We start from the raw sequence: 24,715 nt of genomic DNA, 5'->3' as shown, positions 1-24,715 counted from the left end.
GAAATTGAAGCATAAAATTTGAATAAAAAATTAACGGTTTTTTGAGTAAAATTTAACGAACTTGAGCATAAACTTTTTTATTTGAAAACTTGAATATTAACACTACAATAATAATATTTACAATTTGTTTAAAATTTTGAATTAAGTCTCAGAAGAGTCATTTAAATATTTTATACATATATTCATAGGTCCAGCCATCATGTTGTCATTATAATGTTTGTTGATAAATGCAGTAATGCATAATTTCTTTGTCTTTTTGGCATGCAACAAGGCACTTGTTGTGGAAATAAAAACACAGAAATAGATAAAAATACAGTAAATTCTTGTTTCAATTTTTGGCAAGTCTCTTCCTCGCAAAATACTGATAAAGTCCAATCAGCGATGACGTGCTACCAATTAATCCAACAGCTAATGTGGAAAATTTTCCACCCCATAGCCAACCTTGAGGAAGTGTCGACGCAGCATGAACAAAATCAAGTGACAACCTGAAAATGCTTATCACTTCCATCCTCTCTTTTGCCTCCAATTTCTTTAATGCTGCCGCACTCTCATTCTCAATCTTATCAATATTTTTGCGATGTAAGCGCATGATATAAACTAGACGAATTGTCCTATGGATGGAAGAGATACAGAAAATATTTATAATATGTCTATAAAAGTCATGATTTATGACAAATTGGAACTACATTTTTAATCAATCTTAATACATCGATGTTTTTTAATCAGCAAGAAAGATTTGCTGCTGAGATTTAAATTCCATTTGCGACTTTCAAAACAAATGATAAGGAAAAATATTCTGTTGAAGGAACTAATGACAGAAGTGTCTCGATATACATTTTGATGGTAATTTTGAGATAAGGAATGGTGGAAAGATACTGTCGATGACATACCTAAATCGCAAAAAAATAGATAACAATAAAACTTACTTCATTAAATTCAGGTATATGCTTAATGTCCAGAACAGTGAATTTAATGTGTCCCATCTTTCAGGATTCTTAACATTAAGGATCTTAGCATCAATTGCCCAACATATTTTGTCAACAGGATAATAAAGGTGATCGATAATATTTGTCAGGACTCCAATTCTGGACATCAATCTATCCGGTTCATTCTCCCCAAATCCATATTCTAATGAATACTTAATCATCGGAAGATCATCCAGCAATCGAAGATTGGCTCTTGTTTGACTCATTTTCGTTGAAAATGTTGCAAATTTCTTTGCAATGTCATCGTTGCCTCGATCGCTTTGAACAGCTGACATTAACTTTGCCGTGTAGCATAATGTTCTGACAATCTAAAGTAGAAAAATAAGGAAAAGAATGAATAACAGTGTATAAGCTCTAAAAGCTAGTCATTTACATAAGAAACTTGATTTTTTAATTCTATATAAGTTTTTTGAACCAGTTCCTACATGCTGCTTTTTTTTTCGTTAGTTGTATATGAACATGTGATATAACTTTTATGAAATTTATATTCTGCACATAGTTATTTTGACAAGGTTTGGGCACTCGGGATTGTATTTCAGAATGTTTGGATATTCTATGACTGGAAGTTTTTGAGAATAATGAAAGAAAGGTTGACGTAAGCTCTAAATTAATCTATAAGACTTAGTCGTTGATTTTTGAGGGATCAATCTCGGATTTTATCCAGCAAGCAATGAAGGTCAGCGTAACGTAATTGCTGGATTTGTTATGTGATACAATAAAATCCGATAAGATAAGAAAGAAGGTTCAAGTGTGCTTTGTGCCACGCTCCCTAACGACCCCCTGTTAGCTCTGTAGTAGGAGCATGCGACCGAAAAATAGGACTTGGGATCGAACCCAATTCGGTCTATGTTGTAGGAGAAGTGCACTTTCCTCTTCAGAAACTTAGAAGTAATAACGTTTCGAACAAGGAAATAAGTCATAGAACCAGAGTTCCTCAAAGGAAGATCCCTTAAATATGTTGGATCTCAATGTATTGTAAATACATTACATAGAGGATTCTGTCATCTGGATAAAAAAATTATTATGACCAAGTTATTATGCAATAGAATTGATCAAAAAATCTTGAAGATCACTCGAATTTAACGAAAACGGGTTCGAATCCTAGAAGATAATTTTATCATTTATACATTTGGGGCCATTCTAAACTTTTTGGATCTAAAAACTAGTAATTCTGTTTTAACAAGAAGGAACGGAGGATCAAGTTCCGAAGTCTTGTTGACAACACGTCATTGTTCAGTTCACGATAAGCTTAAGATTATTAAAGCTCTTAGGATATATCATATCTTTCATAATATTGTTCATCCAACAGGTAGGTATTCCTTGTTGCCATACAAATCAAGTTCCTTCATCAATCATAACTACATTAAACCAGAAAGTATCTTAGCAATTTCCACCCGAGTGTCCATTCTCAAAAAGAGGTGTGCGAAGGCTTTTAAAATACATGAAATATTTTTCTAATAAATGCACAAAAAAGCATGAATGAGGAAATAGATTTTGTTACAATAAAAATATCCAGTTTTTATATTTTACGTTTCTGTTTCTATTGTGGATAGACGATAAAGTGAAAGTGAGACAGAACATCAAAAGGAATGCTTTTTCTTTTCTTTTATCGGAACTGTCTCTGTGTCAAGTCATCGACTGTCAACGTGGATAAAAAGAAGATTGACGGAAATGATTGTTGCATATTAATAAAAAGAGAGATGATGGAACTGCCTTGAACTTTGTAATTGCAAAAAATGAATTTTTCACTCACTTTATCACGGCCAGTATAAGTGTCCAGCATAGAACAAATTTCCTCCATAATTGAGCCTGACTGGATTTTATCAATTTTTTTAACCACTTCACCTTAAGAGCAACTGCTGACAAACTAAATGTTAAAACCAAAAAAATACTTATTTCTTCCTCAAGTTCCTCATATTATCTTATTCTCTCTGTTATTTTTCTCAACTGGCACTAACTTCACGCTTGTTTTTATCCGATATACACAAATATGCTTGTATGCTTTATTTGTGTCGGAATAGCATGGTCGTATACTGTCTATAATGTGCATGCAGCACAACAGTAAGTTGATCTCTACTTATAAATTTAAAAAAGGAAATATTAAAAAAGTAATTTGAAATAATTTGTGTTGAAATTAGTGTTAAAGTCATCATGGGATCCATGCTGGAATGTAAAATTGAAGGATTTATATGTCGTCTTTGTAGTCAAATTGACAGAAATGTAAGGAACTGACATTTTTATGATGAAAAACTTGTTTAATTTGAATATTATTTTTAGGTAATTCATATATACACAGATGAAGGTAAATAAAGCATATTTTAAGTTGGTGACATTATTGATAGTAATTATATGATTTATTTTTCAGGTATACAGAAGAAACTAGAACAGAAAATAAATGTATATTTAAAGATTAATGTGAGTACGTCATGAAATTTCCACCGAAAATTTTCCCTTAAATTTTAATTCAATTCTAGTTGAGCCGTTATGATCCCCTGCCAAAAGTTATATGTCTGCCTTGTGATGCCAAACTCGAACAGCACCATCGATTCATACAAAGAGTAATACAGAATCAGAAGAAAATTCAAGGAAATCGACCAATTATACCTCTATTAGAGCAGCATTTAAGAGTTCGAGTACGGGAAGATGAGAGTAACAGCAATACCTATAATATTGAAGCCCTATCATCATCTGATTCAAGTATGACGACGAGTAGTGAGAGCTCCACTAGTGACGATTCAAGCGATGAAGACAATACAAATTCACTCAGTGAATCACATGAACAGTCTGAAAATACACAAAATATCCCAACATCCTCATCATCTGCCATACGAATAGCAAATGATGATGAGGAGCCGGGATTGGCTGGATTTAATTCAGAACTTGAACCTGTGAATCTTGAAAATACAACTGAGAATAATGATGAGTATAGGAACTATGATATATAATCGTGATAAATATTAAATCGTTTTGAGATTTTTAAGTACTAAAAAATAATCAATTGTATATAAATAAATATGAGGAAAAAAATTATATAAAAAAAATCTAGCCTTTTTTCATTTTCTTTACGAGGGCTAAAGGCAATAAATGAGTATTGTGTATAAAAATAATAAATATTTAATATTCTGGCTAATTTTATGATTCTGTAGATTAAGTTACAGCAGGTTCAAAATTCATAAATATTTATAACTTCCCCGATTGGCACAAATTATGAATGGTAACCAAGTGGCTTCCCAATGGCGACTAAGTGGCAATTTTCATGTTAACTGCCATTAAAATTACCTCTTGGATGGCATGTGTTCGTCATTTGGCTGACATAAGCAAACTGTGTCGATCGGGTAGTTTGCTGAACTAGAAGCATTAGAATTCTAACAGGCAACATAGTAGGCTTACATATCACAGAAAGACCACTATGCAGGGAATTAGCCAGAAAATTTATTTATTGACCGTTAATTTTTGAAATTTTTTAAAAAAAGCAAACAAAAAAATTTAAAAATAAAAAACCGTTACAAAATAAACGGTTTTTGAATCCTCGGAGTAAAGCACGTTCCTTAAAAAGCCGCCCATGGCTACGCTCTGACCACTTGGTACCCAAAAGCAGTCCCTTTGCCTGTTAGGGGAATAAACTCAAAAATCAAAGTCGCATCTAATTTAGATTAAGTTTTATCATAATTTGTTAAACTGACAAGGGCTTATCTAAGAAGTGTGGAATAGACTAAGTTGTCTAAGTCGAGTGGGTTGAACAGATAATGAAGTTATTTAATTTTTGATAAGGAAATATAGCACGTGAAATGAATTTAGGTTTAATTTTAGATTAAAGGTATTTCCCAAAATTTCTAATCAGTTTAGCTAAACCCGAGTGACAAATGTCAATCAAAATTATTTATTTTTAGAAGTTTGAGTAATCATAGAAATTTGCAATTAGAAGCCAAAGATGGAGAGAATTTTAGACAACATCTGAACGAGGTCATGGATCACAATTGTTCTGTACGGCAATTCATTTTCGAATACTTTTATGGAACGGAACAGAACGAGTTGTTACTGACTGATATGATAATTTGAACGAACTAACATTAATACCGAACCAAAGATTCAAATTTAATAAGTTATTACATCTTTCAGTACTGTTTAGCTCGACTTAAGTAGTGTTTAGAACTGTTTTCTGTCTAATTATCAAAACGAAGGTAAGATGGCTCAAAACTAAACATGATTCTACTTTAACAGAACTCGAAGATGCAAAGACATGCAGGAGAAGTGTTTTTGATCATTTTCTTTAAATGACATTTTGCTTTCTTCCAACTTTGAAGATTTGCATGGATCAAGATATACCAATGCAATGTACCTAGCCACAATTTGTGTGTCTCGAATACTCAAACCGAGTTGCTGTGATTATAAATAGCGAAAAAGCAGCCAAATCAGACTAGACTTTCCCTGGTTCCCAGATCTAACCCAAATCGTTAAAGTCGATTGGCCGACACTTTAACCACTATGCCACTGCTGCTTTTTCGCTGCCGATATTTTAAATTTCAACGATTAAACTCAAATTGACCCTCTAGTTTCAAAATTATCAATAAATCATGACATATTATAGAAACTTAAAACTTCCGAATGAAACATTAAAATTTCAAGAATTAACAAATAAATATATCATTCCATTCAATTAACTGACTTAAACAGTTTATGCATGATGACTAAAATAATGCAGTGCAGTCAAAAATCGCAACAATGAATGAAAAATATTAATTCCGAGAAGTTCTTATTTATAAAACAAACGCGATCAGTTAATAAATCTGAAACATCAACAAAAAAAGCATATAGCTACTCTATAGACAATACAGATCACATTAGTGCATAATAAAAAGTTTATTAAGTGATAAGTTACAATCACACACAAGAAATACAGATGATTAATGCTAAATTATAAATTAACTATTTAAAGATAGACGATTTGTCCTGAAATCCATGAGCTGATACCCTTAACATTATTTTCCCTTGGTGGTGGTTGAACAATGACACGCGCGAACGTACCATCAGAATTTTCATTTTTAATTCTACCAGGATTTAAGCATAAGCAGTTGTTGAAGTCCTAATTGTGGTGAAAAGATATATTGCGTTATAAAAATGATTTTTTTTAGACATGACTCTAACCGTATCTTACCCGCATATAATATTTCATATCACTAGGAGCTATAAATATGTGTGGAATTTCGTTAATCGTTGCATATTCGTGCAATAGTCGAATATCAGTTGGCATTTTAGGCGGAAATAATGGATAAAAGGATTTCTGATGAAATAAATAGTTTATGTACCGACGAATCTTATCACCGCCCGCATTCCTACATATTGATTTAAAAACAAATAGGAATAAATAATCATCAATAAAAATTGTTACCCCTCAAACTGTATATTAACGTTAAATGCACAAAAATGCATGTACATGCTGTATATTTTTCTGGGGTGTTGAATCAAAAAATTAGTGAACGTAATGCGATACTTACATGCAAAATTCTGAGTCAGCTAAATGTTTTGTAACGTCGACAGAAGTCATAGCTATTTTAATACCGTTAACGTTTAAAATGCACGGATCCGGTGCGAGAAATATGTTATTGCTGAAACCTTTTTTATTACTAAATCCATATGATCGCGTGGGAAAGCATGCTGAGCTGTTAATGTCATCGTGTGATGCGACAATAACAATTTTTGTACCGTCGCCTAATTTATCACTCATACTGTTTAACATTTTACGAAAATGTTCATCGACTTCTGTCGCAAGATCAAAGATGAGCTTTGATTTAGCATTAAAAAATGCCCCGGTGAGAATGAGAACGTCAGGCTTGTTATTTTGACAATTTTCAATTAATTTATCAAGATATTCAAATGATAAGTTATCGTCTGATGTAAATGGACCTGATCCAATTACGAAACTTAATGGCTCTGTCAAACGTGATGGATATGTACAATTTTCAAGTATTCGTTCAGCATGAAGCTCTGTGATTGTAAAGTTCTTGCCTCTAGGATTCGTTCCATCCAGAACACAAACTTGACCTGGGAAAATGTTTACTGGTGTCTTTAATCGTGTCATGTCTAATTGTGTAATTCGTAGCTTATTTTCATCAAATCCAATAAATGTACACGACTTTTGATCCAACTTCTCAGAACGTCCACCACAAACAATCTTTCCCAAACACTTGACATTATCTTGAGACAACTCATCACAATGACTTAGTGTAATTTGATCATTAAGCTTCTCATCCACAACAATCTTCCTTAAAAACTCATGACCAAGTTTAAATATTCTTTCTGTCACATATTGTCCATCATTCATTGATGTTGTCATAAATTTAACTTTGTCATCCATCCATTGTGTTCCATATAAATTTGCAAGACTTATTGTGACTGTTTCGGAACTTTTGACAATATTTGATGCCGTCGATGAAAAATTTCCAAATGTACACACTACATTACCCGTCTTGCCTGATTCTATTCGTGATCGCTTTGTTGTTGTCCTAAATTAGACAATTTTTTTTTAAGTACATTAAACATGGAATGTTATAAGACAATAAAAAAGCATTAAGGCATAAGACGCAACCAAAAAAATTAAAGTTGGAAATTCGTTCTGATGGTTAAAGTAAATAATGAAGAATGAATCAAATTTTGTAGCAAGAAAACAGAGAATGATGAGTAATTTATCATTCTAGATGTGATTGCTCTCAATAATGCTTGACTCACTAGGGTGGATAGTTCAAAATTGATGGATTAGGCAATTTATCTATTGGAATTCAGAAAACATCAATAAAATATCGTTGGATTAATTTAAATCCGTCGGATTTATTTTAAATCCTACTGAGTTAAGCCAAGATTGAATGATCAAATGCTGAATTTTCACAAACAAGAAGCATATTCAGGCCAAGAAAATATCTCATTTAGTGAAATCAACTTTCAGACAATTCAATAACACACAAAAAAAGAAACAATCTTAAGTACATTCCAATCATAACAGCCTTTTTCCTCTCCATTTTACCTTTTTTCATTCCTTACAAAGACAATCACACACAACAACAAAAAAAACTAAAAGTCATGACTCAATACTTACAAAGGTGAATAGCTCACAGGACTAAAGGTATTCGTCGACTTCATATCAGGGGTACCAATATGAAGTCTTGAAGCTGACTTTTTATCATTCTGTGGAAACAAGAAAAAAGAAATTTCCAAAAATTATATTCAGTAAGTAAGCAAAAAAAAATAAATTTCTTGGAATTTAATGCTTCTTCTGCTTATTATCTTCTACCATCTTAATGTTTATGGAAGTAAATTTATATTCCTATTGTTTCTCTTTGCTCTTTCTCTTCTGTTATAATCAATTTTATGGGAGCTTAAATATTGGCAAAAAAAATAATAAAATCATTTACCGAAAAAGATTAAAGGAAAGTGTAAGTAAATAAAAAAGTTTAATTAATGCTATCCCGATCAGCACAAATTTTTCAAGGCAATCAAATGACGGCCACATGACATCCAAGCAATAATTTCGACGCCACATTGCAGCAACTTGGCTAATTCATAACTGCAACATAGTTGCCACGTGACATAAACTTAGCTGCTACATGACTGCAACATGGTTGCCATATGACAGCAAACTAACTGCTCCATGGCAGCAACATAATTGCCACATGACAGCAAGTTTACTGCTTTATGGCATACAACTTGAACTCCACATGACAGCAACTTGTCTGCAACATGACCGAGAGTTGGCTGCCATTAATAATTTGACCTAATCTGGGCATAATTTATAGAAAGTCACTTAAATTCTCTAGACACAATTAACATTAAAACTGTTAATTACAACAAGCTGCTTGTCAGTGCAATAAAGATTTTTTCATGATGAATAATATGCAAATTATCTAGACTTAAGGCTTAATGATCTGTTTCGTTCAACGGAACTACCTTTGAGGCATCAAAAAAAAAATTATTAAAAAATCTTCTTACTTCTTAAGACTTATGTGCTCTAGAAATTTCTAAAGGCATTCTTTTCTACCTTTTCAACCTTTTTTTTGTTGTTCCTTAACAATTCTACATCACTTAATCTGCTTTTAACGTATTTTTCTCATTTTTTTTTCTACCTCAAATCTAACGTCTATAATTCCTAGTATGTGGCAACTTTAAATAGCAAAATCGTTAGATCCTAGAGTCAAATTGTACAATGTAAGTCTGAAACATGATCATTTATTATTGATTTTTTTTGCTTAATAATCAAATTTATAAAAAATCATTCATGGTGAAGTGTAGTAATCAATTCTACATCTAATCTAGACGTTTTTGTTCGAATTGAGTGAGTTTGTGGAGTATTTTGAGGCAGGGACGCTTGGTGTGAAATAGAATTGTGTCTTTAATTTCGAGAATATTCTAATACATTGTTTGATTTATTTTATGCTGCATAAAAATAAGGTCTTTAGACAGATCATGTAGAAATTGGATCAAAGTGCGTCCTGAGTCAACAACATCAATGATTTATGAGTTTCAAAATTGTCCTTAATTGCCAATTTGTCAAAAATGAGACATTTTGAATAGAATTATGGCAGAATCTTTCCATTTAAAATATTAAATTCTGAAATTCGCAGCCATTTTGGGGCAATTAAGAAAATTTTCTGGTTTGGTATTCTCACAAACACTTGAAAAGTTCATCAAGTTCTTTATTGAACTTGATTATTTCCAATGTTTAACTGAATAAATTTAAATTTTGAACTTGACAAATTCAAAATTTGAACTTGAAAAAATGAGTTTCAAAGATCCAAATTTTGATCTTTCTAAATTCAAATTTTGAACTTCCGTTAAATTTTAAATCAAATAATTTCCTAAAATCAATTTAATCCACACATTCTCATTCAAATCACGCGAGTGTCCAATTTTTGTTCACAATCAACTACCGACCGACATCCCTGCCTTCTATTCACGACGTGCTGTATTGTTTTATCCACCACTGAAACATTTTAAACCATTCTTTCAATTTACTCTTTCTTTAATTCGATACAAGACCATGAAGAAGAATGAAGTGGAGGAGAAAAAAAAGGAAGATGTATGATTAAGAAAATTGCTGAAAGAATAGCCTATGATGAAGGCATAGCATCAGTAAAAAAAACAGAATCGTTGAGAAAAACGAAAAAAATAAAAAGAATAAAAATGATGAAATAACAAAAAAGAAAAATGTTCCCTTCCAAAGAATAAGCATCATCGACTGATCATCTTGAAAAAATGTTTTCTATTCCATATGCTGTATTTCTTACGTGACGCTACATATTTTTTTCCATAATAATTTAGTAATTATCATTATTATTGAATTGAAGGCAAAAATTTACGTTAGAATATGAGTCTTTTGGTGGCAATATTGCATGTCTGATGATCTCTTCTCTCCTTTTACTTTTTTTTTTCTTTTGTTTGTTCCATATTTGATGATCGTGTATGCTTCCTACAGCAACCAATTTCTACATACAACAAAAACTTTTTTTTTTATTATTTAACTTTCAAATCACTTTTTAATGAGTTTCTATGCTGAAATGTCTCGAACAAGAAATAAAAAACGATGGCAAGGAAGTTCATCTTTAGCAAGTTTATCTTCCCAACTTAATAGACGAGCATATAATCTAGTCACGAATATTAAATTGAAAATCATTTCAATTCCCTCTTTTATTTTTTATGTACACAACACTTAAATGTCATTTGATGGGAAAATATTTTTATATTTTCTCATGGCTCAAAAGGAAACTGAAATGTCGTCTTGAACCGTGTACTAGATTCATACTCGCCCTGTGAGTTGGTACTTAAAATGTTTTTATGAAGCGTCTTTCCATTGAATTTCAACACAATTTTTTCTCGTTCCTTAATCATAGTTGTGCTATCTTAACATGCTGTTCATCCTTCAGCCACAAAATTACAAAAGCCGTTAAACCACCAAATACACAATTAGTCAAATCAGACTCAATAATACACGTCAACAATTTTCACAATGGTACATGGAATTAGATCACGGTCTCACCAAAGTTATGTTGAGGAAATACCGTAACATTGAATGATTTGAATTGAATTTCGATTTGACCTTTTGTGCTCAATTTCTTTTCTTATTTCAACATAAATTCACGTTTTAAATGGCAATTGAGAGGCGATGAGAATTCTATGTCATACTTTTCTCACCGAGAAGATGCTTTAATGCAATTGCATCACGAGCATAGCTGATTTATTTGTAATTTTTTTGTGCATTAAACTCTTTCGAAAATTGTTTTGGTTTTTTTGTTTTTTGTTGTTGTGTAATTGTGGATGGATTTGATGTTGTTATGTCCACAAATTGTTGAATTTTTAGAATTTAGAGTTGGATTGAGATCACAGCAGCAACCGTTAAAATTAATTTTTAAAAATTATGAGTTGCTTTGGAAGATTCAAAATTTTGAAAACCGTAAATTTTTGAATGTTTCAAAATTTTGAAAGTCGTTAATTCCAAAGAAATTTCAAAATATCGAAAATCGTTACTCCTGAACCATTCAAATTTTTGAAAATCGTTACTTTTCATGATAAATTCAAGTTCTCCAAATCCGTTTATTGGAAGATCTTGCAAGATTCCAATAATTTCCAAACCCCAAAACTCAAGAAAATGGATAAACAAACCATTGCCAATTGATATTCTAGCCTTAATTAAATTCATTAAGAACAATTTTTGCTGCATCATTGCAGAAACAAAACAAAAAAATTGTGCATGAAAATTTCTTCTTTAGCGTTTCGCTTTTGTGATCTCCCCATAAACATAACAATTTTTGATACAATAGCATAGTATCGAAAAAGAAGGAAAAAAGAGAATGAAAAATAAAATAAAATTATGTATGTACATGGCATATTATAACTGCGCAATTTTCAACTGCCAATGCACTATGCAATGCATTGTAAAAAAAAACATAAACAACTGTTGTGGAAATTTATACACAAAAACAAAAAAAGTAAACAAAACAACCAGAGAGAGTGAGATGCACAGGAACGAGAAAAAAAACCGCGAAACAGAGGAAAAAGGAAAAAAGATTTCGAGTTTTTTGTGCTTTTTACGTGTAGTCGTTTCTTCTTCTGTGGAAATTTTGTTCGTGCTCCGATGCTTCCCTCCGATGAAACGTCAACAGCCGCAACAGATTGATGTATAATTATGCCACTGCCATTTTTAATGAGTGTGGATCTAGTCACAATTTTTCAAAGGAAAGAAAACTTCAATGCGACTACTAGACACAAACTCATTGAAAATGAAAGTGATGATGATGATCATTGGTAAGTGCTGGACTTGCTCGCTTCACTGGACAATAATGAATTCCACAATTTATTTTAATTTTTCATAATTTTAGACCTTCGTTCTTTGCGGCGTTCTCATTCCTTCCTATCATATCCGGTTAATTACGATAACGACATAGCGACTGTGTCTGTCAACCCCGACAGAATTTATGTATTTCTTTTTATTTCAAAAATAATATCGAGGAATGTAAATGTTATGAATGCAAAAATAAATCCAGATGTCTTGCGAATAAAAGAAAAAGAAAATTTTTCTTATTCATAAATAGCTTCCATTGGCAATGAATATCTCAGAGTTTTTTGTAGCTTTCACTCTAAATTCTCCGAATTATTTATTCATTCTATCCAGCATTTCACTTCAAATTTCGAATTATTTCACGTCAACAATGATCGTGTTTAGGCTTTTTTGTATTGTTTATTCACTCTTATTCAATGCTTTATGTACTGAATAAATGAAGATGAGTGGATGGTATTGGATGTGTATTAACAATCATTACTCTTTAGCCTGTTTTAACGATGTTTCTAATTTTCAAATTTTGTCTGTTTAACCGATTGAACCGGTTCAAATCAGAGTTCAAAATTTTGAACATCATTGATTTTCAAATATTTTTTGACAGTTAACTTCGATTGAACTGATTTAAAAAGATTCAAATCTTTGAAAACCGTTAATTTTCAAATATTTTTTGACCGTTAAATTTCAAAATTCTTCATTTTTAACTTTGACCACTTTTAAATGCTTTTTCGCCAGGAAACAATTGAATTAACATTGGAAATGCGTTTCCGCCGACCACATAAAAATTGATCTCTATACCAGGCATCTTCTTCTTATTTTCAATCACGATTTGATTAAAGAAATTTTTTGTTCATATTGAAATTTAAAAGTTCAAAAAACCACAAAACCTGAAATACTTATTGGCAGTCTTTATATTATGTTTTTTTTTTCTCGCGCTGGATTCCGAAAAGGCATTAAATCAGTAAATATCATCGCTCGTATTTGGGATGAGATGGAAAAAGAGCAAGTAAAGTATAAAAGAAGGAAGACATACAATACCAATCATTTGCATAACTTCTTCTCTTTCCTTTCCAATTTTTTTATATTATATTATATTATTTCCATTCGATTTACGGTTTGTTGATAGTTTTTTTTTACGATTTTTTTTGTATTTCCCTCCGTTCTGGATGTAAATTTGCGTATTCTATGGCTCTTTGCAAGCGTGAAAATAAAAGAATTGGTAATTATAGAGAGAATATGAAAAGAACAATAGAGGTGATTTCAATTGTAACGAAATAAAACATTATATATGGTCCACGACTGAGAGGACATTGACAGAAGGCTTATATAAAGCCATAATATGCTTGTGGCCAGAACGATATAGATATAAACTCTCTATTTTCTGAATTCACTTAGAGCCTTTATGCTTCCTGGTTTTCAATCAATCTCAATTCCGCGCCGAATAAAAATAGACTTATTACTAATGTCCAATTCGTTACCAATTTTTATATTTAACATACCGCAGAGTCAGAAATATAATAATTTTAATAAAAATAATTTTCGGCTTTACCACAAAACAAAAAAAATGTTTGTTGACCTTCAACTTGTGCTTAGAAGCTATTCGGTTGAAAAAAAAAAAAAATGATTCGGCGTTTAACAAACAAACACAGTCGTAAACGCAATGCGAATGTTGCGAGATATATACATATATACGTGAAGATTGACGCTAGGCACAGAGAGCGGTTAATTAATAGTTCTTATTCTTGTTGTTCCTTCTTAGACTTAAACATTCGAATTGAATCTAAATTCGCGGAAAAGAAGTATCTAAAGGTATGCTTGGATGTATATAGGGGCCTTTTATAGTTTTCCGCTGTTGTTTGTCTTGATTTAGATTGGAACGAATTTTTAGATTCTGTGGATCGATTAACATTCAGATTGGAATGATTTTGAGTCGAATTCAATCTTAAATCCTAAGATTAAAATTAAATCGTCGGATTTAAAATTTTCAGACTTAAACTTTGACTACTTAGATCCCTAAATTCCTCAATTTTATGCCTAACATAGCCCAAAGCTTCACACAATTCCCACCAAAAGCAATTAAATTCATGCCTTAATTACCTTCACACTCGTCTAGTGCGTGAGAATCAAAACTCAACATTATTTCCCTTTTTGTCTTAAGTTTCTTGTTCTTGTTTTTGTTCTTCTCATCCAAATTACGTCATGAATCTCGGTAGACGCCGTAAGTTAATTTTAAATCATTTAAAACATTCTGACTGAATATAAAGAAGGCTAATAATAAGAATTTTAATGGCCGAACTGGATATATAGTTTGTCTCAGTCATTGTACGATCAAAAAATTGCTAGTTCCAACTTTCCAAAATAATTATCCCGGACTTGTTCGGAGGTGATTTTTTACTTTTCTGATCGCATTATTTTACACCCTAACTTTAAGATCTCTTTATTGTTGTGCTGTGTCTATGTAGTTGTGGGATTGAAAAGAGGCATAGACAAGAAAATAACGATCTTTTTTTTTTGTTACATTCTACTTGATTCATTCCTTTTTTTTAACTTGTAGACGAAAAATAAATTGAAAAAGAGATTTTTAGGAATGAAAAACCTGAAATTTTCTGTTGGCATGTCCATAAAGTTAAATGGAATGTATATTTACAGGTAGATAAATATCTTCCTTTTTTTTAGGCTTCTTATTGTGTTACACAAGACATAAAATATATGTTACGGCTGCAAAATTACACATTTTTATGGATGTTCTATGTTCTCTTAGGTAGAAATTTTAGACTGCATCATGTGCATCTTGTGCCTTTTTCATTATAATAAGTTTAAAACATTTCTGTTTCGCAAAAATAAAGCCACACAAATGAAAAATTCAACAGAAGTTTCTTTTTGTTTTCGTAAAATGAACTCTGTGACTTTGTGCTGTATTATAAAAACAAGGAGAATGACAGTTAGGAATGAAAATTGCACAATAACCCAACACGTGAATGTGATTTTACGCATTTCTTATGCGACTGATCTTGAATTCTTATTTCCAGAATTTTTGAATGAACAATGGAAGAAGAAGCAGCAAAATTTTCACATAATTAAATATGAATGACTTCTTATTTATAGCTCATTTATAATCTAAATTTAATATTTCTGACTTTTTTTTTTGTCAGCAAAAAATAATGTCGAGTTTTTCATTATCATCATTTATTCCATTTCCAATAATAAAGTATGTGTGACTTGAATGTATTTAATACAACATGAAGCGATGAATTAAATTATTTCATAACCTTTAACCTCAGATCAGACAATTGTGGTTGTAATCAACAAGTTAATAAGATCATTTACTTCCATTGCTCTCTCTCTATACAGCATTGATTAATAAATTACGTAACATTTTTTTTCGTCCAACTTTCTTTATTGTGCATGATCATTTTACTATACAATCTTGCATATAAATGAATTTTTTTTAAAAAAAAGGAAGTGAGCATTTACATAAAGGAATTACAATACTCCGACATTGGCTTCATTTTTTTTCTTTACATATACTTTGTTTTTGCGGTTTCATATTATTATTTTTGTACTCTATAAAATATGTAAAGCAACAACTCAGCACATTTACATTCCATCATGTAATCGTTTCTCTCATTTCTTTTATCTTTTTAAATTCAATTCTTTTTAAAAAAAAGCATAATTAAAAGTCATTTCGCATTTCATGGGATTTTTTTCCACTTTATGTCTTTTCTTATTCTTCTCAAGCCCTTTTACATAACAATACTAATAATTATTACAGATGTACAGCTTAAAAGAATTAGAAGACTCAGTAAATTTGCGTTAATTATATTCAAATGCTCAGCATGTAGACAATGATATGGACTGTTCTTTTCAGACTTATCGCAAAAATATGCGATCAACATCACTTAGATGGCTTGCTGTATAGTCAATTTGCTTTATTTCTGTCTGGATTGTAAAAAAAATTCAAAATTTAGAGTAAAATCAAGAGTTGAACGCTTAAAAGCCGTTAAAATTTGAATTTTTGAACAAAATCAAAATTTGAACTTTAAATAGCGGTCAAAATTTGAACTTAAGAAAGTTCAAATCTTTGAAATCCATGAAAATTTGAATTTTTGAAAGCCGTTAGTTTTTGAATCTTTGAAATCCCTTGAATTTGAATTTTTGAAAGTCGTTACAATTTGAATTTTCAAAAGCCGTTAACTTTTGAATCTTTAAAATGAGAATTTTCAAGTATCTTCTTATTCGCGCACGATCAAAGAAGTTTGTCGCTATTTTTCAATTCTCAATTTATCGTAAAAAATGTGTGCAAATATGTCTGATCAATTGAGTAATTTAAATGAGGAGGGTGAGTGAACCCGCGCAAAATTAAAATGTATAATAAAGAAATTCCATTCCTCATCCAGTCTTGATTTCAAGAGTAATGAAATTAAATAAACTTTATTATCGTCAATCTCGCACCCGAAAATAAACACACACAGAGTATTATTTTTCAAGCCATAATAAAGGCGATATAATTCATACAGACTTTTAAAAAAAATACACATTTCCATTGTCAATTCAATTCACTGCGAAAAATTATATTCCCGTAACCAGAATGTAAAAAAATAAATAATTTTTTTTAATTATTATCATGGTTCCATGATTTTTTCACCCTCAACTGAATTTCCTTTTACATGTTAACTATTGTAAGTCTTTTTTACACTATTTCCATTCTTTTTTATTATTTTCACAGACAAAACTAATTCTTATAGTCTTCAGAAAACATGTTGATTCACTGCCGGTATAATAAAATATTTTTTACGACTGTCCAATCGATCAAATAATATAAAAAATGATGATGAAGAAGATGAAGAATTCATGGCTTGGGTTTTTTTTTGTAAATTTCATCTCTTAGAAGAAGGAACAACAAAAAAAAAATTCCTTTTACTCTACACACGAGAGAGAGATGGAAGCGAGAAAAAGGCACAAAACACAATAATAATGGATCAGAATTCTTATTTTTTTCTGCCTGAGCCTTTTGTATCCGAAATAAAAAAAAAAAAAAAAGATGAAAAAAAGAAGGAACAGAACAAAAAAAAGTTGAAGAAAATTAAACTCAAAAGGCACTCTCGGATAGGCGTCTTGATGGAGCGAACGAAACAAACTGAATCGTTCCAGAGCAATTTTCTTATTTACTTGAAGAAAAAAAAAAAATTTAAAAAAATAAAATAAGTATTAAATTCCTTAAGTGTATGTGGCAGTAACACATAAGAAAAATAAAATTGACGACGCTTGCTTGTATGACTTAAATTGCTCTCTGTTCTCTCAGTTAAGTTAGGTTCTACAAATATCACACACTTATGTATCTTTGTATATAGATGATGATGAAAAAAATAAGAATTCTAAAGAACTCTTTGTTACTTCCACACTATACTCTATCATTATAAAAAAAGGGTCTCAACTAATAAAAAGGCATGAAAAAAGAAAATATAATGAAAAAAGTTATGCTTGTATTAGCGAGTCGAGTCTCTCTACTTGCCTTTAAAACAATCTTCAGTGAAAAAGATCATTAAGTTCATCATCAATTTTTTTTTTAAAACTGGCCTTGGAATTGTTGTTGCACCCTAGAGTAAGTAAATTTTTAAGATTGTATATGTAAGATAATTGTTGTAATTCTTCTTGGTTTCTTCTCCATACCATACAACATGCCCATGTACAATTGAACATGAAACAGTTTAATATATTATACTCCATTCCTTACGCCGAGTGAAAAAAACAAAGTTTAATAATGATGATGGAGAAGGAAAAACTACTATAAAATGTGGTCACTCGTGATCATTGGAAGCGCATTTTTGCTATGAATTATATCTCTTTATATTTTGAAAATTAACGGTTTTAAAATATTTGAAAAATAACGGTCATGAAAATTTTGAAAATTAAAGTTCAAAATTTGGTTCAAAAACACAATTCAAATTAATATTAACCGTTAAATTTTCAAAAAACCTAAAGAGCTTTAATAAATTGCCTTTAATTTACGTAAATAATATGCTAATTAATACAAAGAATTAAATCTCTTGTAACTCGAGTCTGTATGAAAAGCAATAGACACAGACAGACAAACTTAAGACAATAGCTAAACTTCCCTTTTGGAAAATTTGCTTGAAATAATAAAAAAAAGAATGGAATACACAACATACAACAAGAAAGAAGTTGAAAAAGAAGGTATGAGAAACCTGAATTTTTTTTCTTACTTTTCCCCTTGGCGTGGCTTCATTTCTTTCCTCCTTTCATACATGTTTTTTTGCCGTCATGTTGCGACACAGAAAAGAAATAAATAAGATTAGCAAAGAAGAAATTAATGGATCGTTGAAAACTCGACCGAATGGAGGATAGAAGAAGAAAAATGTTTTTTTCATTGCTCCTTCCGCAAACGCTTCACATTTTTTTTTGTGTTTTACAAACTAACGCGATTTGGCGCGAAACCTTTACCGATACAGGCACTTGTTGATGCCCAAAATTGATAATCTCCTGTGATCGGGAGATCGCTCATTAATGAGATTAAAAAAACTGCAAACGTCATGAACTTTATATGATTATTCGTAACATTTGAAATTTTTTTTTAGCATCTCAACGCAGACATGAGCTTTATACATGCTTATGTATATAATTCACTACAGAAAATTTTTAATTTTTACACACAAAACACATCCAGTCACTTATATGATCGCACTCAAACTAATGGACATTTTTGAATCTATCTTATAAGACTCAAAAAAAAAGTATCGACTGGATCTCTCAATTTACGCTCTCACGAGTTCTCTCTTGCCAAATAGTTTTTCAACATAGCAGTCTTTGTGAAGAGAATAGTAAATAATAATAATAATAAAAAGATCAGCAGAATAGGCTGAGAGAAGTAAAATGATATTAAGCTGGTGGTTGTTAATTGGAAATTGTGTACGGATGAAAATATGATTGAATTCAATGGAAAGGCTGTTGTATTTAATTGAGATTTAATTTATAACAGATAGATACGCTGAGTAATGGTTTATTAAGATGGTAGGATCAATAAAATTCATTTAATAATGCATACGATCGTAAAGCAGATATTGCAAAGATTTATGTCATTTACGTACCTTTGGAGTTAGTGTAACATATGATCCAAGCAATTCATTCTCTTCCTCATTCATCTCATCATCATTTCCTCGATTGTAAATTTTAAGTCTCGATTCTTTCTGGCTTGATCGCTTCAAAACTTTCCTTTGTACATTTTTATACTGCTTATTTTCCATCTCATTAAGATATTCGACTGTCGGTTCAGCTCCATTTAAATTTGAGATACTGTAAGCCATCCATTTCTCAACAAATTCAGCGGCATCGTCAAGATCGTATGTTTTGCAAATTTCTAAGCCTTAATTTTGTATTTTTTTGTATGAGAATTTTTCGGTCATTGAAATTTCTTGATTTTTCTCGTGTTACTTACATCTTTCGAGGACTTCTTCTGTTGCATCTACACCAAGGTCATCAAATTGTTCTCGTAAACCTTCAATATTCATTATTATCACTTTAATTTCACTATATTTAATTAATGTTTATTTCTGATCTTTTCTAACCATAAAAAAACTGACTGTTCAAAATAATTTTCCCTCCAATTTTTGCTGTCAAAATTTCAAATTTTTTATTTCCGTTATTTTTATTTCCTGATTTCTAAGTAAAACATAAAAATCATAACTCAGCATAACTTAATTTTACTACAAAAATTAAAACATTTTTTTACACGTAATTCTTTTAATCGTTCAACACATACTTGTGAACTAACGATCTTCTTCTATTTCATTTTGATCAATAAATAAGTCATTGATTGCTCGATCAAGAGCATTATTAGACGAAGACTTTACTTGCTCGACGTTTGTGCTGTTTTCGTCGCTATAATTCAAAAGTTTTAAATCATCAATAAGAAAATGAACCGCATTAAGTAAAATAGAAGACCGTTCGTTACCAGTGTCTGTTGAATTCTTATCACTTGATTCTGTTGCCTTTTTTGGTGTTCTTTTGGGCTTTTCAGGCAGCAATTCTAATGGATTGTCTTCACCGCGTTCCTCCAATTGGGCCTTTTTCCTGCCAACCAAATCGTTTAGTATTTTCGGTGTCCACGATCTCGAATCTGTAAGGAATTAATTATTTACTGGATCATAACTGCACTAAAAGTCAATCGTACCTAGATCAGCAATAACTCTTGTTAATTCTCTAATTTGGGTATCCTGCCGTTCTGCCTGAAACGCGAGTTCATTAAGCGTAGCTTGCAATTCCATTTTCTCTTGCATAATCATCTGTTCTTTAAGCAGCTCCTTTCTACTCTGTCTTTGATATTCTAGTCTGAAATTATAAAACAATATGAGCATCCAGTTGGACAAAAGCAAGAAGTACATCCTTACATAAGAAGACCAGCTCCTATGGCAAAAATGATAGTTTCACCTAAAAGATTAGCTCCTAATTCTATAGCCATTGCTTCCGTTAACTTCGGAACAGCTGTCGGTTTTCCTAAGTTCAGTGCCAACATTTTCATCTTTACTTCCATATAATTATAAAACTGAGCTGGAGGCATGCAGATGTATTTACGGAAGAACGGACTGCTTTTCGCTCTCGTCTTTAGGACATTGGCAATTGGCTTGGAAATTTGCTTTAGTGCCAAAACTGAAAATGGATTAATGATTAGATTGAGAACCAGACAAATTTGATAGATCAATAGGGAATTTTGTATGCAGCCAAAGCATAAAGTTGAGTCATATAACATGTTACTTCCGTTAAAACTTTAGCAAATGCAAGCTGATGCCGACTATTTTCAATGAATAACTAGATTCTAAGTCACTAGAGTACAAATCTATATCTTCTGAAGAACCTATATCCATAAACTACTTAAATCAGTGCCGCTGGATGTTTTCTTTATAGTTCCTTAAAAATGCAAATCCTTGCCTTGCTTGATAATGAAAAATTCAAATTTAAGCACTAATAACGAAAAGAACAAACATTACCTCCGAGTTTTGCTGCAGGAAACGCTCCAACGGCCATGATTGCGTCTACTTTAAGCCACTTCAAGGAGTATTAAGCACTTAAATTAATAAAATTGTAATTTCACAAATTGGAAATTTTTCTGCAAAAAATAAACATATTCGGCTGATCGATTTGAATTTTTTACGACCGTTATCAGTGAGTCATGCTTCATACTCAAATTAATAATACTTTCTTAATTTATGAATCAGTTGCTTGAGTATTTTTGATTGATTAACATCTAGTTTATTTAAAATAATTAATTAATTTATAAAAAGTTATTGTATAATCGAGAAAGGTAATTAGCCCATTTTCATCTTCTTTTCGGAAGGTTCCTGTTTAATTTGAACATTTGGAACTGTCGCAGTGCTATTATTGTTGCTAACAACCTCATCAACTGGTTCCTGTTTAATTGTGACCTTACTTGGGTCATTTTTATTTGCATCCGCTTTGTTGCTTGTCGAGTTCTTGTCTTCTTCAGGCTTATTCGGTTCAGGTGCAATTTGTGGAACTGGAAATTTCCTCAATAATTCTCCTAGCAATATATCGACTCGTTGACGTTGGAAATAACTACTTGGTTCCTCTTTCGGTTTCTCCTTCTTAACTTCCTTTTTCTCTTCCGTGACTAAGGAATAAGATTTAATTAAATTTATGTGACTGTAAATTAATTAAGCAACAAGCTTACCTGCTTTCGTGGATGAAAAGTCCCAAGAGTAACCCTTTTGAGGATGGTATCGAGCAAAGGAATTAGCTTCATCAAAGGCTTGCTGTAAGTGATGCACAGTTGACAGTAATCTTGAATTAAAGACATTCCCTAAATCTGGAGCTTGATACACTCGTCCAGCAATGATATAATAATCAGTTAAAGGTGTTGTTTCTTCAGGCGAATGTCTATGCTGCTTTCTCACAACATACAGAATTGGTTCCTTGACATGAAGTAAAATATATTCAGTTCCAACCATGTTTTTAAGATTGTCCATTGATTGCCGTTGCATCTTAACTTGTTCATTATTGCATGTTCTGTCATAAAATGAGTTTGACTTGTCCGAGAAATAATCCAGAACATTAGATCCATTCAAAAAGGGAAGAAAATTTGTGTCGTGCCACGAAATATGAAGTGGATTCTCCTTGGCCATCGTTTTTTTGTTTCCTACACTTTCACTCACGTGCTGAATACTTTCAATCTAATGTGATGTTATTTTTAGAATCGGAAATGCCTTACTTCAATGAATATTATTAAATTTTCTATTAAGTTGCAAGAATTCAAGGATTGTTTTGTTTTTAAAAGTTTAATAACAAAATTTGAATTTTAAAAATCCGTTAGAGAAATTTTGAAAGCATGTTCGTTTGATCACTGGATCTTAGCATGAATAATAAACAAAATAGAATAGATTGATGATTTATGCAGTGACTTATGTTTATTTATTATCTCATAAATTAATTAATTAAAATTTCTAATTCTTGTTGATAAGATCAAGCAATTGCTTTTTCTCTGCTTCCTTCTTTTTTCGCTCCTCAATGCCTCGCTGCTTCCACGTACTTTTTCTCAGCTTTATTGGACGTGATCCAACGTATCGTCCATCAAATTCTTTCATTGCTTTGATAAAATCGGCAGGTTCTTTGAAGCTTACAAATCCGTATCCTTTAGTTTTGTTAGTTCGTTTGTCGCGAATGACTTTAGCTCGTTGAAATGATGGGAATTTACTAAATGTTCGTGTAAGGAGCTCGTCCGTAACATCATTCCCTAAATCACCACAAAAGATTCTAAAATCATCTTCCGGCCAATCAGCTAAACTTTGATCCTCCCAAACAATTCCACCTGCCTGTCTAACAGTTTTCTTGTCCATTTTCCTTTTGTCTTTATTTCCAAATGATTGAAGTGCCGAAGATGCTTTTGCTGCCTTGACAATGTCCTCAACATTCAGATTCTGTTGAGCTTTTTCGACTTTTGTCTTTTTTGGTACTTTTGCAGTAACTTCGAATTGCAGATTATTAATATCAAAATTAGGACCAACAATTGATGAACTTGGCATTGCTTGAAATGCAGGCATTGGTGCTGGAATCTCTACCGTCGGGACATTCGGTCGAGTATAAAGCTTTGGAGCACTAGACAGGACAATTGGACTTTTTTCAATTACTGGATTATTAGAAATTTGATGAAAAGTTGGATTGAATGATGGTGTTGGCATTTGTGCAGGAACCGGTGGCTTCATAATCACTTTATTCGATGGTACTGTATTATATGCATTAAATTGCTTCACTTGAGATGGCACAAACATTGGACGAGCGTTATTTGCGTTACTTCTCAATAATTCCTTTGATATTTCTTGCTCAAATCTTGACATTTCGTCTTCCATATTCTTCCGTTTAGTTCCCATCTTGCTATTTGCTTGATTTCCACTAAAATAATTAATTTTTTAAAATTTATAACTTTAAATGTTTATAATCGTAAACAAATTCCTGCCCCTTAACGAAGCTTTATGGGCAAATCTATGGATTGCATTTAATTCTTGTGAATTGATGATTGTTGACAGAAATTGCCAAATTTAAGATATAACGGAAGCTCAAAATTTAAATTGAAGTTCATACATTGAACTTCAGAATCAAAAATCAAACTTTGAACTTTAGGATCAAAAATCAAATTTTGAACTTTAGGATAAAACAATCAAATTTTGATCTTAGTAAAGATAGTTTTCAAAAAATAAATTTCCAGTGAAAAAAGATCCAGCAATTTTAGTAACATCCAGTCATTTGTGGAATCACCCAAAAGTAAATTTTCTTATTGGATTAAAAATAGAAATAAAAAAACAAAAAAAAACATAGTTTCACGATTGAAGGAAAATGCTGTGAATGAACGAATTATAAGTGTTTGTGAAACTTTTCCGAGTTTAATGATTTTCATGTTAATGAATTTTCTTTTTTTCCTCAACGTTCTATAAATAGAAAGTATCATATTATTTTGTATGTAAAAAGCAAAAGAAAAAAATTTTCAAGTTCATTTAAGAAAAGCTGATGCAAATAGTTCCTGTTTCCCTCAAAATTTTCATTCATTTTGTAGCATTTGTTGTGGAAACATTAAAATTTAATTAATTTAAAAATGGTAAGTTTAGCATGTTTGGAAAGTCAATTAATTGATAAAAAAACAACCTGTGGATCTTTTAAACAGGGCAAGATATCAGTGGAAACGTCCAAATTTAGTGTAGTTCCAATTCATCATTTCCCCGAGCTTATAAATCAAACAATTAAGTTAATTAATGAGGAGTGGCCACGATCAATAGGTTCAGTTTGATGAATAATCACCGAAAAATTATTCATGTGTGACTAATTAATATATGTTTCTGTGTCTAAAATATTCATTCCATAGGTGCACGATTACATTCACTTACAGGAT

General features: G+C 31.4%; 6 protein-coding genes across 7 annotated transcripts; 1 reads left to right on the top strand and 5 right to left on the bottom strand.

Annotated features, from left to right (window-relative positions):
• Window positions 1-51: 51 nt before the first annotated feature.
• Pex11c (Peroxin 11c) lies at window positions 52-2,922 on the bottom strand. The gene is made up of 3 exons (XM_070646544.1): window positions 2,740-2,922; window positions 927-1,294; window positions 52-611 (listed from the first exon to the last, which is right to left on the bottom strand). Exons 1-3 carry the CDS (start codon window positions 2,785-2,787, stop codon window positions 329-331), a joined length of 699 nt encoding a protein of 232 aa, XP_070502645.1. The 5' UTR covers window positions 2,788-2,922; the 3' UTR covers window positions 52-328.
• Window positions 2,923-3,002: 80 nt separating this feature from the next.
• LOC139095252 (uncharacterized) lies at window positions 3,003-4,039 on the top strand. Its single transcript, XM_070646545.1, has 5 exons — window positions 3,003-3,047; window positions 3,125-3,206; window positions 3,264-3,288; window positions 3,352-3,401; window positions 3,461-4,039. The coding sequence occupies exons 2-5, from the start codon at window positions 3,138-3,140 to the stop codon at window positions 3,929-3,931; spliced, it is 615 nt and encodes a 204-aa protein (XP_070502646.1). The 5' UTR covers window positions 3,003-3,047; window positions 3,125-3,137; the 3' UTR covers window positions 3,932-4,039.
• Window positions 4,040-5,827: 1,788 nt separating this feature from the next.
• On the bottom strand, window positions 5,828-19,894 carry PolA2 (DNA polymerase alpha subunit B). The gene is made up of 6 exons (XM_070646493.1): window positions 19,760-19,894; window positions 19,413-19,687; window positions 8,077-8,165; window positions 6,482-7,489; window positions 6,142-6,319; window positions 5,828-6,069 (listed from the first exon to the last, which is right to left on the bottom strand). The coding sequence occupies exons 1-6, from the start codon at window positions 19,830-19,832 to the stop codon at window positions 5,917-5,919; spliced, it is 1,776 nt and encodes a 591-aa protein (XP_070502594.1). The 5' UTR covers window positions 19,833-19,894; the 3' UTR covers window positions 5,828-5,916.
• A 107-nt stretch (window positions 19,895-20,001) lies between these two features.
• On the bottom strand, window positions 20,002-21,449 carry LOC139095215 (putative OPA3-like protein CG13603). 2 transcript variants are annotated; one of them, XM_070646497.1, is made up of 5 exons: window positions 21,309-21,449; window positions 20,712-20,970; window positions 20,495-20,652; window positions 20,276-20,440; window positions 20,002-20,202 (listed from the first exon to the last, which is right to left on the bottom strand). In XM_070646497.1, exons 1-5 carry the CDS (start codon window positions 21,343-21,345, stop codon window positions 20,171-20,173), a joined length of 651 nt encoding a protein of 216 aa, XP_070502598.1. In that variant the 5' UTR covers window positions 21,346-21,449; the 3' UTR covers window positions 20,002-20,170. The 2 variants fall into 2 exon arrangements, with proteins under 2 accessions (XP_070502598.1, XP_070502597.1); XM_070646496.1 differs by having other exon boundaries at window positions 20,002-20,440.
• A 96-nt stretch (window positions 21,450-21,545) lies between these two features.
• On the bottom strand, window positions 21,546-22,596 carry MED6 (mediator complex subunit 6). Its single transcript, XM_070646498.1, has 2 exons — window positions 22,010-22,596; window positions 21,546-21,949 (listed from the first exon to the last, which is right to left on the bottom strand). The coding sequence occupies exons 1-2, from the start codon at window positions 22,458-22,460 to the stop codon at window positions 21,627-21,629; spliced, it is 774 nt and encodes a 257-aa protein (XP_070502599.1). The 5' UTR covers window positions 22,461-22,596; the 3' UTR covers window positions 21,546-21,626.
• Window positions 22,597-22,712: 116 nt separating this feature from the next.
• LOC139095214 (RNA-binding protein 42) lies at window positions 22,713-23,779 on the bottom strand. Its single transcript, XM_070646495.1, has one exon. The coding sequence runs from the start codon at window positions 23,700-23,702 to the stop codon at window positions 22,779-22,781; it is 924 nt and encodes a 307-aa protein (XP_070502596.1). The 5' UTR covers window positions 23,703-23,779; the 3' UTR covers window positions 22,713-22,778.
• Window positions 23,780-24,715: the final 936 nt, after the last annotated feature.

The sequence above is a fragment of the Chironomus tepperi genome, unplaced genomic scaffold (assembly GCF_022539635.2).
Source record: "Chironomus tepperi strain 1889 unplaced genomic scaffold, CSIRO-AGI_Ctep_v1 contig_364, whole genome shotgun sequence".
NCBI lineage: Eukaryota > Metazoa > Arthropoda > Insecta > Diptera > Chironomidae > Chironomus > Chironomus tepperi.
Note: the sequence above shows the minus strand (reverse complement) of the source record. Positions and strands in the feature narration are given on the sequence as shown.